General features: G+C 39.1%; 1 protein-coding gene across 4 annotated transcripts in view; it reads left to right on the top strand.

The window, feature by feature from the left end:
* Positions 1 to 20375, top strand: part of camkmt (calmodulin-lysine N-methyltransferase) — a 109548-nt gene that overhangs the window by 87506 nt on the left and 1667 nt on the right. For all 4 annotated transcript variants that reach the window (XM_005727309.1, XM_005727308.1, XM_005727311.2 and 1 more), the window contains exons 10-11: positions 9147 to 9210; positions 11278 to 11409. In XM_005727309.1, coding sequence (XP_005727366.1) covers positions 9147 to 9210; positions 11278 to 11409 — 196 coding nt within the window. The remainder of the gene's footprint in view (positions 1 to 9146; positions 9211 to 11277; positions 11410 to 20375) is intronic.

The following is a 20375-nucleotide window of genomic DNA, read 5'->3' as shown; positions in this document are numbered from 1 at the left end:
CACACACACACACACACACACACACACACACACACAGAGCCAGTACATATACACGATCTGTGTGTGCGTTCATGACATTAATTTTCACTTCTGTGTGACAGTCTTTACATGGCCCCCCACCAGCGCCTGGACCTTCCCCTGCCTTGTCCACACACTCACATTCACACATACATGCATATGCTCAGACACCCGCCTGCCTCCATTTTACACCAAATTGCCTCGTTTTCTGCTTGGTGTCCCAGCAAATGGATGACTTAGGCAAATTGCAAATAATTGCATCTTGACAAGGAAGGAGACTCGGTAAGATAGAGAAAGAGTTGAGGGTGGATGGAGGGAGGAGCAGAAATGGAGATGGAAATGGAGAGATAGAGCAACATAAACATAACAATTAGCCCATCGGTCACTGAAATGTAGAGCTTCAGACAAATCGGGAACCACATCTTTTTTTTCTGCTTCAAGCTGGTGTTCCATAATAACCCAGTAAGATACTGTAATCCAGGTGTTCTTAGAGGAAACTGGGCCGCAGGGTTCTGTTTTCAGGTTGTCAAAAACTTCAACCCGATTTGCCTCCAACGCATCCACTGGTATGTGTGAATATGTGAATTTTTGCTAAAAGTATTGTGGCCTAGAAAATCAAGTGTTTGAATTAATGTGTGTGAGGATGGGTGAATGAGTAAGACAGTGCTCTGAGTGCTCAAACAGAGTAGAAAAGCATTGTGTGTACCAGTTCATACATACGCAAGAAGAATGAAAAAAAAAAATAGCTAACTGTCATTTGGAGTGTCAAGGCTTCTTTGAGTCGCTGTGAAACTTTCCGCTAAAACACTTCGCTACTTAATGTATGTTGGCAATGAAGTAGAATCTGTCAGGAGATAACACGTATGCTGTACCTGTCGCAGTGGCAACCCAACGTCTTCTAGTGGTTAAATGGATCCTCAAGATGAAACTTTAGGACTTTTGAACTTTGTTGTTCCAGAAAACTTTCAACCGGTGTGGAAGGTGATTATAAAATTGACAGAGAATTTGGCCTAAATAAAATTCAGAGAAGCCAAAAGATGCCCAGAGAAGAAAATACAGCGGGCTGTTTAGAAGGGGCGGGGCACTGCTGACATGGGCTGATGATACTATCCTGTGATTATGAACATTCAGAATACTGTCTGTTTGACATTTCAGCTTATGTCTGATAGGGGCAATGCAAACCCAGAGTGCAGAATGTATGGTTGGGAGACAGTAGCATTAACAAAAAAACAAAAGGAGGTAAATTTGTTCAGATGAAGCATAGTGGATATATTAGACAGAGGATGATAAAGATAGAGCTTCCAGGCAGAAAGAAAAGAGCAGGATTACAGTGAAAATTCATGGATGTCGTGAAGGAGAACATGCAGAGGGTTGGTGTGCTTATCCCTAAAAAGAGCACTTGAATGAAGAAGATGTCCTTTTCTTGTTTTCTTTTCTTTTTCCAACTTTTTTCATGTTGTTCAGCCACACAAAGATAAAATAGATTTTGTCGGTATTTTCAGGTAGTCCTCATTTTACTTCTATATATGTGTGAATGCATCCATGTCTGTGAACCCGTGATCATCACAAGATTTATTCTGAGATTTTGACACTGTCTGAATATAATGGCGTGTTTTGAATGACATGCCTCCCTAGTGTCCAAGTTTAGAACTGTAACAAAGGGCTTAAAGTCTTTTTAAGGCTCCAGTTTTATTATCCTCTTCAGTCACCCTGAAAGCGTTTAGGGTTTCCAACACAACTCTGAAAACTGTCCTGTTTGTGGAACAGTACACAAGCACTGGCACTGGCGTTATAAAACCTTTGCAGGTGGATAAATGGCATTTACCGTCCACCACTCCTGCACATTGACTTACACACATTCACATACAAACATACTCTGAAAAGATGGACATTCTGTTGGTTGAAGCAAAATCACTTTGCCTACTTCATCTTGTGCATAGTCTGTGTGTATCTGTCTGCACAAGTGCGTGCATGTGCGCTAAGTGCAGCATTAGCAAACAGCGTTATCATTATTTTAATGTCACAGTCATTATGAGTAATAGCCAGGTATAACACCCAGAGAGAGAAAGAGAGCTGTCCGCTAATAGAGGATATTTTACAGTGAACTAGTGTATACGCACGTGTGTGTGTATGACGGACAGAAGCATACAACGTGAGAACCGAGTAAATTGCATGTAAAGTTTTGATATCACAGGTTCTTTTCACCATTTCTCTCAGCAGAGATTTATCTTGTAGTTGTGAGTCTGTAAACGTGTGCGCATGTGCTGCAAGATGTTTTTGTGTAGCGTCCTCTTTTCTCAAGTGTATGCAAGTGAGCGATTGTGTGATAATTGCAGTGGTGGTGGCTGAAGAGTGATGGCTGGTCAATTAACGGGAACGTCATTGTGATGATCACCTGCGAAAAGGTCAACAATGCAACTTCCACTCCATTAATTATGACTCCTGCTGATATCAGGTGGACCACTGCTGAGAAGACAGGAGAGATGAGAGGAGAGGAAAAGGGAAGAAACTTATTTGGAAATCCTGATTATCCTGGGGGTGTTGTCTAAATTCTGCCTTTAGAAAGGTTATTTAAATGCTTTCACTTAATGAATCTGTTACCACTTAGAACTCAGAAACTTTATCATCTAAACCAGAAGTGGCACACTCCTCTTACATAGTCAGCCATATTCAATACAGCCTAATATGGTCTCTAGCAGAGCACACCAGTGAAACTAACATAAGATACATGATATAATATAAACTGTTTTTCACTGTAAAGACTTTTAATCCCAGAGGTGTCTTTATAGCGAAAGAAGTCCAGTTTCAACAATACCTTGCAGTTTTTCTCTGTTAAAGAAACAATAAAGAAACAATGCAGTAGTAAATATAGAAACCAAGCAGAACAGCTCTTTGGGTTTAACTTTAAGAAACAAATATAATAAACAAATTGTATTTTTGCTAATTCAGAGAAGATGTCTTTAAATTTCTACAGTAAATAGTGAAAAACAGGAACTCCTCTGCTATTTATTTATGGATTACCTAACAATACAAAAACTCATTTTATCTATCAGTTATTTTCAGTAATTCAGCTGTTAAAGGGAAAGTATACAGTGAAAATGTAATTTTTAAATCATAGGTGTTTATATTCTGTGTTGGTATTATTAGATGTGAAATCAGAGCCAGAGCCAATCAGAACAGCTTTTAAGGTTATTGAGGTTACTTCATAAACACCTTAGGCACCAACCACCCCCCCAATTTTATTAGTGAACTCATGGCCATTTACCTCTAAATGGAAAAATTGCAAAAAAGAAGTGATTTTCTGCTGTGGGCACCTGAATTTTAAGGATAATTAACTTTTCATGATGCGTGGCCTAGAAAGTAATAAGTTAAAAAATTAAAGACTTGTGCCAGTAATATAAGCAACACAACTGGAAGGAGCAAACGGGACTGCCTAACTGTGAATAAAAGGTCAGCAGCTCAATGAAGTGTTAGAATGCTGCAAAGGTAAAAGACTTTTTTTCTTTTATTTTATCATAACTTGTATTCCTTTCTTAAGAGTGAAAGTCACTCTCAGGTTTATTGAATGTTTTGAGGGAGGTTTTTCAGCAGATGATCTAGCTATACAGAAAGTCACCCAGTCAACTATGAACACTTGCTTGTCAGAAAGCAAACTGTCACTCGCTCAATGTTTTAACAAAAAAAGAGGCTTTGTTGAGTTTATAGTTAATACAGTACAATGAGATAGAAGATGGGTTAAAGAAGGAAGCAAGCAGTTAATTTCAGTTCACACTGTATTTATGAGACAATTTTGGTCAAATATGAAAGTCTTATGTGGAAACTTTCAGCCATTTACGCCGAGGAAGGAAGTTTCAGTGAAGTAGGAACCAGCATAGCAGAAATAGTGTTGTGTGCCTCCTCACATTTGTGTTTGTGTTTGTCTGGCAGGGAGAGAGAGAGGGATTCCTGCAGTGGGCATGAGGGTGGCAGAGAATCTTTGGCTGGGATGTTGGCATGTCTGCTTTCTCCAAAAGCTGTCCATGTGTAGGGAGTGAGATAAAGCCCTGTTTGTGTGTGTGTGACAGTGAGTTTGTGCAAGTTTCTGCATTCTTCTGGTTTTCACTGTATCTATGTAATTGTCATTTTCTGTTTATTCGTATTTGCAGTCCTTCATCCATACACACCTGTTTTTGTGTTTCACTTTACTGCTCATTGTTATGCTGGATTGCATTAGTTTAGAGACACATTACTGGCACACGCGCACAGAACACAAATATATCTTTGTTGAAAGCTCTGTGTGATGCCTTTTAGTAATATCCCTCTGAGCCGAAGGTCAGAAATATGTATGTCTTTTGCAGTATTAATGTTGTTGAATCAATAAACAAGTGAGTGTTGCTTCAACATGTTCATAAGATGAAGAAAGAACATTAGTTTTAATATTTATGATTAATTTAAAAAAACAACATCTAGTTTAGCACTACTTTTGTGGCAGCAATTTACTTACAGAATTATTTATTTAGAATTTAAAATTTGCGTTTTCTGATACTGGAATGGTACACGGGTGGCATGGTGGTGTATGCTAGCACTATCCTGGATCCAAATCCACCAGGTTAAATCTCTATATTGGCCATAGGTGTGATTGTGAGTGTGAAAGGTTGTCTGTCTCTTTGTGTACTACACCTTTCTCCCTGTGACAGCTGGGATAGGTTCCCCATTGTGAAACTGAATTGGATAAGCAGACTCAGTAGAAACTGTTGTGACGTTGTGTTGCTGTTTCCGTCTTAAGTAGGTTAGTCCTGTTTTCCCACTTGACTGCAATGTAGTGAGAGTAAATTTCCTGGATAGCCTGGGACTAAATAATCTGACATGAATCAATTGAATTTAATCAAGGGAAACTCAAATAAATCATCACTGCATGTTCTCCTGTGTTTGCGTGGATTCTCTCCGGGTAACCCGGCTTCCTCCCAAAGACATGCAGTTATTGGGGCTAGGTTAACTGATGATTCTGCGATAGACTGGTGACCTGTCCAGGTTGTATCCCGCCCTTTGCCCTATGACAGCTGGGATAGGCTCCAGCCTGCCACCCTGATAAGGATAAGTGGAAGAGAATGGATGGATGGATGATAATACTTTCTTTTATATTCTTATAATGCATATAAAAAATATATACCATTGCACCGTAATCCTTGGGAACATAGACTGAGTAAATGATGTCATTTGTTTTTATAGTCTCACAATTGAGGCCTTGACATCATCAGTGCACGTATGTGTATAAGCAGACAAATTTAGTAGCAACAGATTCACACACCCGTTCACCCTTTGACCTCTGGTCTGTTTTGACTGATTTTGCTGGGCTGTCCTGGGTGGGTGGGGTCATCACAAGACAATAGGCCTCTGACAGTCTGAGTTCATCAGAGGTGACCTTAAAGGGAAAGAGCACTTATTTTGTGAATCTAAAATAATACCTCAAAACTTTAAAAAGAAAAGACAGAGAATGCATTAAAGTATGTGGAAGATTTTTTTTAACAGGAATGTGGTTTTAAATTGTAAACACTGTATTAAACATCCCAGAAGACAAACTGCTTCAAAAAATATTTTGAATGCATTACTAGCACCATATAAAAAGAGATACAGAGTGAAGTACCTCAATCAGGAATGCAAACCCTGCTGTAGAGGTGACTGATATTTAGTGAAATCATATTTTTTTAAAAACTTAATAGCAAGAAAACTTAAAAAAAATAAATACTGTAAATTGTTATGTGTCAATTTTTAAAAAAAGCAATGCCCAAATTTTCCGAATTTTAAAAACTCAAAAGGCTTCAAGAGAGAGGTTAGCAACCACCTGGCAACCACCAGTCCTGAGTAGTTGTAGGGGGTTGCTGCCTGTTGCTTGGTGTAATCGGTTTCAAAGGGGGTTATTGTTACCCCCATACCTGAGGTAATAATCTTAAACTAATGGCTCCATAATTCCTTTATAGATCTTGGTAAATGGCTCATTAAAGGTTTACTTTGTGTAACTTGTCCAGCCTTATTTGTGGTTTAGCTTTCAAGCCACAATATTCTACTTGAATTGCAGACATCAGCATTGACCATTGCTCATTTTTTTTAAAACTGTTGCCCTCTGAATGACACTATGTCCTTCCCTTGGCCTTAGCGTGTGTCTGTACATGTGTGTTTACACGTCTGTCCCAGCCGTTACCTCCACCCAACAAGCTCACTTCCTTGTTTTCCTTGCCACTCACTTTTCCTGTGAACTGATATCTGTGGCAAAATAAACCAAACTGAAACCTCTCACCTTTCAAGTCAAATAAACTTCACACCTCCATGTAGCCTTGGAAGAGTAAGCAGCTTTACATATATGTGCTCACATGTTTGTTTTAATGCTGGTTTGTGCAGAGTTTTTACCCCCCCTCCCCCCCCATAAAAAAAAAAAAAGAAAGAAAAAAACCAGCAAGAACATATCTGCTTATGTACCGGCAAACATGGAGAGAGCAGATCCTGTTACATGCACCTCTCATTCCTCGTGGGGATCAGAGGATTTTGAATGAGGAAAGGTCAGAGACTGTGATTGGAAGGTTGAATCCAGATTGCCACTCCACTGGACAGTTGGACGGATGTGCAGGATTATGTCAAATCTGCACTGTATTGTTGCATTTTAGTCAAATTACTCCACTCTCATCTGTGATAATAGACACACACACTCATAGTGCACTACTCCATTGCGTAATGGATTGAAATTTGTCTTTGTGAGTAGATAGACAGGTGCTACTTTCCTTTGAATGACTGGAGCTGATTTAAGCTTGTGTGCTCGTGTTGTGTGTTACTTTAGTTGTGGCAAAATAAATCTGTTTCCACGGTTAAATCATGGGTACCTACTCACTTTTTGGAGTTGAAAAAGCAGGTTTCCATTATGTCAGTCTTTAAATTTTAAGGTAGAAGACTTCAAGGTTAGGTGAGTCTCCACAAAATCAATCTAAATCAATGTAATGCCCTTTAAAACAGCTTTTTCTTCAGTAATGTTCTCCAACCATCTTTGCGATTCTTGTTGGAGGGCGGTAAATGCAGTGATAAAACTCCTCCAGTCTTCTTCAGCACTTTTTGATTAGCGGTTTCAGAAAAGGCAGCCTCATACACTTCTTTATTAATTTTTCAGTGCATTTCAACCACAAATACATTTTTTGTATTTTTGTGTGTCAGGATTTTTGGAGACCCCGATACTCAATGCAAAACTAATTCAAGTTTTTTTCTTCTGTAAGGTTTTTAACAATTACATTGAAAACAAAAATATAAAATTTATCAAGCTTTCATTTTTTGTTGACCTAATAATGCCATAAATAACATACATAATTATATGTATGTTATCTTGAATCAAAATAATAACGTATATTAGTTTTTACAAGTTAGAAGGGTTCATTTGTCACTAATACTGTGAATATAGTGACATAAACCTGTCACTTTTCACTTCTCAAAAAGAAACGTTCTTGGATATTAAAATTAAATTGACATTTATTTGTTATCTCCTGTCATGTACCACATTTTGTTTTGAGGGGGAAAAAATAGAGAACAGCTGTCACATCGAGTGGAATGAGCCGTGTGGAGAAAAATAAAGGAGGATCCAATTGCAGGCACTCGTGGAGGTGCGAAGGAGGTTTATTGTAAGACAAAACACAAGTTGAAAATGGCAAACACAACTTAAGACAACTTAAACTGGGAAAACTAAATACGAACATGAAGGAGGGTGAGCAGAGGCACATGCCGGTAGACAGCAGGGAGAACACATGGATGAAACAGACCAGCGACTATAACATAAGAAGACACGACTTAAATACACACAGAAGAACACGGGGAGATTACACACACAGGTGGGGAACACAGCTGGAAGTAATTGATGAGACGAGACAAGGGAGGCAAAACTGAATACACTCACATGAGACACGGACTTTCTCAATAAAACAGGAAAGAAGACACCATTTCACGAAGACCCAGACAGAACTGAACCTACACTAAACATGAGGCACAACCAAAGAACTAATCCCTAAACAAAAATAAACAGAAACATAGAATTCTAATAATAATCAACAAAGCACAAGAGTATCAGAAAACAATCCATTATGCAAAAATAAACCACAACCTAAGAAACTCAAAACGCTGGGTCAAAATGGCCCAGAACTGTGACAACAGCAGGGAAACAAAAAAAATCCCACCTCTTTCTAGTTTCTTTTGAGCTCCCTTTTTTGAGGTTGAAGGCTTGGGGCTATTAAAAAAAAAACAAATAAATCCCCAACATTAATAATAAAAATAATAATGACCATTATGAAAAAAGGAGTGTGGAGCCTTAATTTTTACTATAAAACAAAACCAAATACATAAATGGTAAAATTAAGAGTTGAGACTCAATTTAATAGTGAAATATATTTTTTTCAATGTTTTTAAAGAAAAAAAAATTTAATGGGTTTTTTTTTGGTATATTTGTTTCCAAAAAATCAATAATAATTATAATATTCTGTATTTTATGATTTATTAAGGTTTTTTTTTTAAATGTGATATTCTGCGTTTAAAAGAAAACATTCTTATCTGTGTTTCAGTCTGCTTCTTTTCTTTTTCTGCTTCACACAAATGTCCTCTTTCTAAAGACAAGTGTAGTTTTGTGACTCCAATAGAGGCCTGTTTCTGTTTCTTACATGCACACGTGCGAGTTACTGTATGTGAGTGCTCACAGAGGCCAGTTGTGAACATGATTTGTTTTAATTTTTTCTCTCATGTGTTGTTTATGTTGTTAAATCTTCATATTAACTTCAGAGAGCACACTCTGGGTATTAATTCCACCAATCCAAAGTGCTTTACCGCCGCTTTTTAGCATCTCAGTAAAAGTGTGCATGTCTGCTCATACACTCGCGTATGTTTACTGTAGGAGATAGCATCTGTGCACATTGGATTTTCTGATGTTCTGCATTCCTCTCAGTGCTGAGGTGAATGCTTTCTGAAACCCCGAAACAAAACAGAAGAGCATCTTACTCATGCAAATTGTTTTTCTCCTCTTCCTCTTGGTGGATTTATTTGTAAACAAAAGCAAATAAATAGTCTGCTGCTTTATCTAGAACCGCTATCGTATGAATGCATTCTAATCCCACTCTCCCTCTCCCCCCTAGTTTGTTTCTGGACCAGTACAGAGCCAGCCTGGTTGATGCTATAAGGAGATTACTGCAACCCAGTGTAAGTGTGCGTGTGCATGTGTTTGCGTTTGCCTTTGTGTGTCTACTGTATATATCTCTGCTTATCCCCTTTCTCTAAATCACCTCCCACTCTTCTCAGTCATAATTAGGCTTTGCCCGAAACCCTATAGACATTAACAGTCTGACAGGATTAATATCATGTAATGCTTTAATGCTTATTATAAGCAACTTGAATGGATCGCTCTGATCTCCGTCTCTCTCTTCCCTTCCCTTCCCTTAATCATAAATCCGAGGCAACTTTTCCCTTTTGGCCTCGCGATAAGACCCCACGCTGTGACAGCCAAAGCAAATGGGGGGAAAAAAGCAAAAGACTGGAAGAGATAGGGTTGAGATTTCTATTCATCTGAGGGAAGAGGGGTGCGTTTTAAGTACAGAGGCCAGACTGTTATGAGAAATATCTGTTTATGAAAAAGAGGTGAAAATGGCACCAAAGGGAAGGAGATGGGGAGGAGAGGAAGCAGGTGAGGACACAGAAAAGGAAGAATGAGGAGGGAGAGAGAGAGGGATGAGGATGATGAGGATATGGCGGAGATGGACTCCAAGAACAGATGGAGACTGAAGGGAGGAAAAAGTGGGTGCAGTGGGGAAAAAGTCCCATCTTGAATAATTTATAACTGGCCATCCCAACTCATTGTTAAAAATAATGACTAAATTTAAACACAACTATATTAAATTATCATGAGCTGACTGCTTTTTGCACAAAAAATAGACTTGACTGATTTATGGCTAATCTCAGTGTCTTGAATAAGATTAGAATCACTCCCATTATACTGGACTGGTGCTGAAATCTTCATAGCAAATTCCTCAAAAAGCATCTTCATTGCTATGACCAGGGGTAAATACTAACCTGTGTCTTTTGCAGTTCTTGGTTAGTCAACCTTCAAAATTAAGATTTTTTAGTACCTCTTTTGCAAACAGCTGAGGTCCTCAGAAAGAGTGAGAGATTATAATGTCAGCATTATATTCAACTGGTTTCCAGCAATGACACGCGTTTCTTCAGCTGACATTTTAGACGGTGGCATAAGCAATTACACTTGCAGCCTGAAGTTGCTGTGGTCAAAAGCCGAATGCTGTCAAATGAGAGACGTGACATCTGGCCATTGTTGTACATCTGTGTGTTAAGTCTCTCTTCATGTGTCTCTCTCTTTAATCCAATGGAGATAATTCGGGGGCTAATATGATTTGAGTGTCGGCCATCAGACTGACGCTGCCACAACAAGCTTTGCCAAATATTTAATAATTTGCTAAGCTGATTAAACAATTAACAAAACAATTAATTCTCCCATCTAATGGCACTAATTTGTTGTTTCTGACAAAGGTGGTCCATCCGGTGGGCTGGATCCTCTTAATCAGCTGATTAGTGTTGGGAGGAATTTTGTCTGTTTGTTTGCGTTTGCTCTGTTTGTTTTTTTTGTGAGACAGGAGAAATGCTACTGGATATAAAGATGAAAAATCATCTGTCGGACTCACTGATCCTGCTGTTTTTGCTGCCTTTGTGTTCTTTAGCTTGTGTTGTGTCGTTGTACATTGTGCATTAGGTGTATTTGCTGTATGTGTGTGATTGTGTGAGCATCCCTCTTTGCGCTGTTTAATTAAAACAATAATAACATGATCAACATGAAATAAAACTGAAAGCTGAAGGATTTCAAAGAAACTTTGAACCTGTTGGTAATCCTCTTAGTATATGCAGGATGTCTGTTGTGCATGCGCACGCACAGACACACACACACACACGCTTTTCCTTCTCTGGCTTTTTCACACATAGACGCACCAACACACAATCACATACTCAAGTAGACAAATTCACACCTTTGCATTTCTGCTCACATTTTCTGGGTTTATTGGATTAGAAGAGCTTTGCCTTTCATTTTTGTTTAGTTTATCATCTAAAATGTACCATGAAAAAGACACACTAGCAATTACCTCTGTTTTCCCTTTGTGAAAGCTAAACAACAACTAATGGTGTGATAGTACGTGTGAAGTACCCCAGAAATATACTCTTAATTTATTCACTGTCCAACTTTAGAAAAACTTGTCTTCTATTCAGGGCATGGCATTGGTGTTCGCTCCTCAGCGAGGGGAAACTCTAAGACTCTTCTGTCAACTGGCCCAGCAAGCTGGATTTTGCATCTCTCAACACCAGCAGTATGATGCTCAGGTCTGGGATGTCCACTTGAAGGTAAGAAACATGTCCAAGAAAGGAAAAACAACATTTATTCAACATGAAGTAGAATTAATCACTGTTTTGCTAAAGATAGTGGTCCATACATATGGCAGAAGAACAGTGTGTTTATAAATAGTTTATAAAAATGCATCAAAATGCATTTGAAGATATAGTATGAGATGCATTTTCAAGCACAGAAGCAGCATTGTCTGCATTAGTGGTATTCATAGCACTATTCTTTTGCACTATAGCTTTTGTTTGAGCATTTTGGTTGTTGGTATCTTTTTTGTTTTCCCAAACTAGTCTACTTAACGAACTAGTAGAGAACACAAGAAGACTAATGAAATGGCAATAAAATGGAGACAGTCTGCTATCGCTTCAAATGAGGTCAAATTGGTTGTTATAATACAGTGATTAGCTGTGACAAATTGGAGAAAATTACAAATCTGTTGCCGTTTACATATCGAAGAAATCACAATAAACTGAAATTCAGAATAACTACTTGTATTCCGTGAAAACAGATATTCAGGTGTTAGCAATCCATCTGTGTTCATCAATTAGACAGCAGTTATTTGCTAACCTTTACCAATCTGTCTGAGGTGACTAGTTGATCACTGCAACAACTGGCAATAAAAGTTAAGCTTCACTCCAACACTGTCTCCCACACACAATGACCAGGAACTAGAGCAGGGCTATATGACCAAAAATATTTATCACGATATACATTTGAAAAGTTGTGATAATGATATAACTGACGATATAATTGACACTAGACAAAATACTTTAGAACTCCACAACTTTATTGGTGCAAAAAAAAAAATCCATCGATGTATTTTCACTTAAACAAGCAGCTGTTTTTTATGTGCATTAAAGTTATATAAAAATTTAACAGTGCAAATGCAAATTCCTTGCTGACAGTCCAAAAGGCATTTCCAGTGGAAATTGGCCGACATATCCTCAGCATGACCATGTATAATATCCATAAAACTTAAAAAGAGGTTATACACACACAATACGGTAATATTATGTTGAAGCACATTACGTATCACTCAGCGAGGCTTCTGCCTACGGTAGCCGTAAAGCTCCGACAATCCATCAAGTGGTGCGGGTTCGTAGCTTAGCAAAGTCGTACTAAAACATTTGACAGATTTTCGAGCGCCGTGTACCACATGAAATCGTTTCGAGGTCAGTAAACAAAACCAGAATTCATACATAAGGCACACGGGGTTATAAGGGGCCCTGTCGATTTTCAGAAAAATCAAAGGATTGATTTTAAGTGTGCCGTATTTTCCAAACAACACGGTAATAACGACGGCCCGCTAGCATGCTCTACCAAAAATAGTGCTTTGTTGTGTATCTGACGGATGAAAGCTAAACCAATTCCACAGCATTTTTACAAACCAATTCTGGTTCATCCGTTTCATTTAACGATCCACTTTCGCTCTTCTCATTCTTCGTCACTGCCATGCTTTTTCCGCCATGTGCGTATGAAAACACAGGCACTGCGCATGCGTGTTTTACCCATATTCTATCATGATATTTCATTTTCTTATCGTTGCCCAACATTATACTGGTATTACTGTGAACGGTATGATATGGCCCAGCCCTACCAGGAACCACTGATTTTTCCTAGTCACAATGAGGTTACCGTCCTTTTTTTTCTACTCTGCGGTGACCGAGCTATTAATGAAACCATACTTTACAAAATGAGCATGATGATCAAGACTTGAAAGTGGTGATTGAGACCAAAAAACTAAATGTGCACAGAGCTAATAAGTTAGGCTAGAAGTAGGGTCATTTTCTCAGAAATTCATACCTGATCACTGATCATTAGTGGTCATTAGAAGGAACAAGGGTTTTACATTGCCTTAGCATTTCAGACCTGAAGGCTGTCTGTTTGTTATATGCAGCCTAACAGGTACAGAATTGCATAAAAGTATAGATTTTATGTAGTTCTAGCTTGCATTGAAAGTTGATATTATGTATTTGCGACAACTCAATTGATTAAAATGAAAGCATATCTGGTTGAGAAACAGGTGAGCTGATGGACTGAAATGTTCTCTGTGTAGATACTTGACTACACTATGTTTGATTCAAGAAGAAAATAAAAGTGTTGTTTCAGTTTTTTAAGACTTTGCCTTACTATCATCATTACATCTGTGAAGTTCTCTAAAGAAAATCTGCAGTTCTCATTCTGAGCAAAAATATATTGGTTAATTCATTGAACTGAAATGAACTTGAAAGAAAACAGAGTTAAACTGTTTCATTTCTCTCTCAAAATTGTGCAGAATCTTTTGCTAGTCGAAAAAGAAAGCAGCACCAATCCGGGTTGTGTAATGTGCTCTCAGCTTTAATAAAGACCAGCAGATTAGCCTGTTGTTTGATGTTTAGAGACACACCAGAGCAAAAACAAGCTGCTTTAACTTGGCACAGTGACAATGAGAAAGGGAAGGAGAGAAAAGGAGAGTGAAAAAGAGAAAAGGGCCGACAGAAAGCACATGAGTAGGCTGTGTTAAAAGAAGTGGTGTCCAGCTGTTAACTCCATTACACACACAGCTACAGAAGAACAGGACAGCGAGAAGTGGGCTAAATTGGTGCGCACACATTCACCTACGCTGGTGGGAGAATTGGACAGACTGGCCATTAAAGTGCCTGTTAAAGTGGCCTGAACCTCAGCAAGGAATATTTCACTCCTTTTCTCTGTCTCGATCTTTGCTGTTGGTCCTTGACTAACTTTAATTTGGATATCTAAGTGACTCTGGAGCCTTTTAAACCGCATTTAGGATAAGCACTCATTTAGAGAAGGGACTGACTCAACATTTTACAATTACATGGCATAATGTCACAATCCACATCTGAGAAAGTAAAGTTCACCACTGTACCTTTGATCACATTACTCCAGCCAATTAAAATTTTGGTGTCTGTTACCGGCTGGTGGCCTTTAAAACTTGAAACTGTACACAACTAATTGGAACTAGCAAGCATGTTTTTTGTTATAGATATTAATGTATAATATGATTTTGTATAGTTCTGGTGGTTCTACTCTCAGGTGGAGTGGGAATAGCTAAAGCTATAAAGAAAATTACCAAAATTATAGTGAAAAAAGTGACGAGTGGGAAAGAAACAAGCAGGGAGAGAGGGATGGATTAAAAGGGATATATAGGAAGAAATGAATAGCTTTGGTGGGATTTCAGTGGGTGTTGTCTTACACCGAATGCAGAATTTAAAGAGATAAAATTCCTTTTTATTGTATAAAACCTCAACTGGTCAAGAAAATTGCAAAGTGAAAACAGTGGTTGGCGACCAAAATAGTTTCCATCATATGACTTGGAAGAAGAACTTGGAGTCTTGTTGCCTAGGTATCAGGTCTGCGACCACTCACAACAAGTTTCTGCCTTTATAGCAACTTTAATGCATCATGAAGGCAATTAGTTTGCAACTGAATGGACTAGAGTTGGTAATTACATGCCATCAGTTTGTGATAATATGGTGATTAACTGTAATAAATTGCTTAAAAACTGCAAATATGGGGGAGCACTCATGAGCCATTTATATAGTTGTTGTGTTTTCACGTGGCTCTACTAGCCAGGTATTCAGTTCACTATTTTAAATGGCTCGCTGCATTTTTGACTTGTTCCACTTCTCATAGATTTGAAACTGCCTCTACAAATAGTAATTTAGTTGCTTATTAAAGGTGATTTAACTGCACAATGACGTAGGTGCTCAGCAACCCTACTTTAATATAGAAATATAACCAGCTGAGTCGAGTCCTCTCTTTCAGAGAGATCTTGCAGACAATTTGTAATCGGTGCAGACTAACTCAGATTGATTACAAGGTGTTGACAATCTGTGTGCATTTATAAAGTAGACCGCAATTATTTGCGAATATTGACCAATCTGTGTGTGAGCGATTGCAGTCAGTCTGAGTCGGGCCGCAGTTATTTGAAGACATGTTGTCTCCATTCAGGCAACCTCTGCACACATTGACCCTCTGTGCCACCAGCTGATCGCAGCAACTACTTGCAATTGTGTCCGACAGCAAATAAGAAAACGCAACCACCTTTTCCCCCCTTCTAGTCACAAGGTGGTTGACATCCTGTTTTCGCTCTTGTATGTCTCTGAGACACCAGTGTGTGCACACTGTTAATAGTAACATTTTTAAATGTGCTTTCTCCTCTTTTCTTTGGAATCCAAGAGGACTGTCTGAACATTCAGGTCACTCTTGAAATACACACTTATTGCTGCGTGATATGCATACATTAGTACACTGTCACACACAAACACAGCAGGGTCAGGTGCTGTGTTTGGATATCAGGGCAACTTGAAGTGCCCCCCTCACATCTGAAGGTGATTAAGTCTCCCCTGCTTATCTTCTGATGAACACTCAGAACAACCCCTGTGTGGATTGACTGACCACTCTAGACACACACACACACACACACACACACACACACACACACACACACACACACAATAACACACACAAAAACACACTCAGACAGCACATTGGCTAGACATTACACACAAACACACGCTCCACACGATGATGATGATATCACTGCGAAACACAAACTACCTCTACACACACACACACACACACACACACACACACACACACACACACACACACACACACACACACACACACACACACAAATGAACAGCTGCTACTAATTTGCACTACAGATTACTCCTGCTATATTTGTTTTCAGTGATTGGTTTAGAAGAGAAGAAAAATGCATATCACAGCTAACAGTGAACCACAGTATAGATTTTCTTTCAGTTTCTTTCAAAGACATATCCACCAGAGGGACGTTAAAGGACACTCTTTCACTGCATAGTGTATTGTAAATCTTTTTTTTTTTGTCCAGAATAAGCATGTGGCTATATACAGTTGGTGCTGAAGTCTGCTTCATGAAAGTAACATATTACATATAATCTTTTACAAAAGTAATGCATTACATTACTTATTTACTTCTTGTAGAAAGTAATTTGTTGCATTACTCCTTATATTTATTTTTTGGCCAAGAGACATTGTCACACTTTTATCAGTTAACAATAAAAGCCTGGTGCTACAATACCAGTGTCTCCCCCACCAAGTAATTTGTAGCTCTATTTAACTGTTTTGCAGAAAAATGTAATATGATTCTAATATTGAAAATAATAAAAATGGAACTATAATAAAAACAGAAAAAAAACCCTTCACTTACTTATTTTGTTCATTTTGAAGTACAAAATGAATGCAATTTTCACCTCGCCATTTCCAACACACAAGCTGGTGCAGTTAGGCCATTTGTTGGACAAGGACACACTTTTTTGCTTCAGTGTGCCACCACAGCTTTTACAAAAAAAACCCCAAAAACTTTCAGCTTTAGTTTCACGGGCTTTACTAGCATTTTGTATTACCTGTTTAACATTTTCAACCATTCTTATAAAGAGTTCCTTCAGAGTCTCAAAAGTAATTGGGCAATTGACTGACAGACAGTTTTATGGCCAGGTGAGGCCTATTCACATGAAGCAGACATAATATCTAATTAAGCATATTGATTGAAAGCATTGACATTTTTAAAATAACTTTCCACTATATTTTAAATATGAGACTGAAGAGATGACAGTGCAAGTGGGAGAGCGCATCATTAAGCTCAAAATAAATAAATGAATAAACATTCATGAAGAATTATTTCCTTGGTTTATAAAAACAACTTGAAAACATCTAACCATGATTATAACAGTCTTGAGGACGTAGGAATATATTTATCAGGGTCTACATTTAAGAGATGCCTTCACAACGCCTTTACTGGGAGTTTACAGCAAAGTGCAAACTGCTGGTTACACTCAAGAACAAGAAGGTTTAGAATACATCTAACATCCTTCCTTTCTGAAAAGAGTCCTTAAACAGATGAAACCAAGATTAATTTGTACCAGAACCATGAAAAGAGAAAAGTATGGAGAAGGAAACAATTCATTATTGAAACCATACAAACATGATCTCTCAACCATGCTGGAGGCAATGTAATGGCATGGGCAGTATGGATGGCAATGGAATCAGATTAGCAGTTTTAGTGATGATGTGACTATTGATAGAAGTAGCAGGGTGAATTCGAAAGTATATCAACCCAATAGAGTATGCTCTTCAGTTACTAAAGACAAAACTGAAGGCATGAAAGACACGTAAACAACTGAAGGTGGCTGCAGTAAAGGCCTAGCACAGCATCTCAGGGAAGGAAATGCAGCATTTGTTGATGTCTAGCCTTCAAGTAGTAATTGCCTGAAGTCTAAAACCTTGCTTTTCACCTAAAAATGAACAACCATCCTTTCGGGGCACTGCTATAGCCCACCTCACTGACGCACTTGACCATTTCTTGCATATCATTCCATTTTGTTCGTTCTTGCTTCATTGCCTTTATAAATCTGATGGGAAAAAATGTGTATTAATATTAGGTGTTAGTCAAAATTTGGACAGAGATTTAAGTAAATGACACTAAAGTCAAAGTCCAAACTTACTGAAACCAAACAGTTTTAAGACAGTAACATAATGTAAGTATAATTCCTAATTATATTTCTATCATTTTGGTGCTTCGAGTTGAGTCATAAGCTTCTCCATCTGGCACAGATGCTGTTAAGCGTGTACTCCCAGTAGCTATGAATATTCTGTCCTTCCTCTTTGTGCCAGGTTCGGCACTTGTCAGATTTTGTTTGGAATATACTGCCAGTTGTAATGTTTGCTTTGCATGTGTTTGTGTGAAGAGAAAGAGAAGGGAGGGTTTTTTAGCAATTCTTTACAAACCTTCTCCAGACCCCCAGCTCGCTACTCTGCAGTTTTCCAAACATGCACACACTTTCACTCTCTGACACAAACACACTCAAGGGACTGCTGACAGCAGGCAGGCAAGCAGGCAGGCAGGCCCGTTGTGCATTGGTAGTGTTTCTTAAGATCTGTGTGTGTTTGTGTGCGTGTGTGTGTGTGTTAAAGTGTAAGGCGTGTGCTAGGACAGGCAGACAGGGCTAGCTGCGTTATCCTCTTATCCCCACTGTTGTGGAATAGAGAGGCAAGCAGCTGGAGGGACTGCAAGCAGACTGATAATGCCAGCACTATTTTCTAACCCGCCATCTTAATCTTGTTACTCAAATGGTTGTGAAGAGAGAGTCATGAATTTTAATTTCACTCGTACACACACACGTACACACACAGAAAGAGAGAGAGTGTGTGCATATGTGTACATCCCCCGTCTCCCTCACATGCATAAATAGTATCCCCACTGTGTCCGTGGACTTGCACTCTCTTCCCTGCCTCCTTTTTCGGGGCCTCTGTTTTTCTCTTCCTCCTCTCTCCCCCCTCAGCTGCCTGACTTACCCCCCCCCCAAATTCTCCGACATATCTTCCTTCACCCTTCTCCGGTCTCCCTCCCTCTGTTCCCCTCTATCTTCCCATTTCCTACATCACGACCCACTTCTCTATTTATTCAAGCCTGTCCTTCTATCCCTTCTTCAACTCATCTCTCCATCCACCCAATCCCTCATTCTCTGTTTCCTAATCCTGCTGAGAGAGACCCCAGACATCCGGTTCATCCCAGCCTCCCTTGTCTCAGAGCCCCCTCCTTCCTCTTGTTCCACCTTGTTCACTGTTTTTTTGGTCTGCACAAGCAGGGCAAGAATAAAGGGGGAAAAAAGAAGAGGGAGGCAGAAGCTGGGCCGAAAGTGGCAATAAAATAAATGACTTGCACCTTGGAAAGAAAATAATATAGAAAAAAAGATTTCAGGGAAGGTGGGGTGGGGGGTCGAGTTGAGAGCCGATTTAGCCAGCCACCCATGAAGCTGATTAGGCGGCCTGCGATCAGGAGGAACAGCTTTGCTTGTTAAACTTTTCACCTCTGCGAGCTCTCAGCCCTCACCGTGTTAAGCCCCCCCCCGCCTTCTTCTCTATCCCTCCATCCCGCAATCTATCGCTTCCCTTTTCCTTCTGCCTGGTAGAATTTGAATGTGAATGCTGGTTGTAGTCCCCATAGCAGGCTTAGTAGAGGGGGCAGGCAGCTGCCCATCCACGCCCAACCACCCCCTGGGTCGTCTGCTTTCGGTCTCCCTGCCACCCTCTTTCTCACTGACTCTCTCTCTCTTCAAGGGTCACAGGTTGAACTACGGGCCGGTGCCTGGAGGGATGGCTACAGGAAGATAACACATATAAGGGGAGGGAGAGAAGGGAGGGACCAAAGGAGAGAGTGGGGGGCAGGCTGGAGCTGATTGTTCATCTTCAACAAAAAGGAAAAAGAAGCACGAGAAGAGATGGTGTCGAGTTAGCATTGCATATTTTATAAGTCAAGGTGCGGGAATGACGTGTGATGAGAGAGGTGTGCCAAGCAAGCCATTAAAGTGACACCAACGTCTCCTGCAGGATATATACAAGAGCACCTCTTTGTCAAATTATATTCCTCTGTACAGCTGACGTGGACATCTAACAAAGACCAATGAATCAGCACTAAACACTTTTTCTGTGATGAGATATAAGAGAAAAAAAAAACAGTTTAAAAAACACTAAGTCAAAAAGGTACAAGGAATGTGTGGTTGAACATATTTTAACCTTAAACATACTGTATTGTTGGTGAGGTTGCAGCATATAGCAGCTGAAAGCTGGTAGGTTATTGTGTCAGTCTAAAATCAGATAACTAAATCAGATGGCCTGTAGGGACTCAGATTTCACAGCACCCTTCTTTAGAGCAGAAGTCAAAAAAATCTCTTTTAGACATTGTTTTTTTTTTTTTAAATATGGCTTTACAATTGTGATATGGAGAAAACCACTGCAATGTTGGTTCGATTCTGCTGTGGGCCCATTGTTGAATATCATCCTTGCTACGCCTTCCTCCTGACTCTTTCTATCACTATCACATAATAAGGCAAAATGTCATGAATAAAACAACCTCATGGCTTTATGACATTGGGTCAAATTAATTATATTTTTTTAGGTTTCAAATTTGAATTGTAAATTA

Source organism: Pundamilia nyererei, unplaced genomic scaffold, assembly GCF_000239375.1.
Source record: "Pundamilia nyererei isolate P.nyererei 1_Seehausen unplaced genomic scaffold, PunNye1.0 scaffold00024, whole genome shotgun sequence".
Taxonomy (NCBI): Eukaryota; Metazoa; Chordata; class Actinopteri; order Cichliformes; family Cichlidae; genus Pundamilia; species Pundamilia nyererei.
Note: the sequence above shows the minus strand (reverse complement) of the source record. Positions and strands in the feature narration are given on the sequence as shown.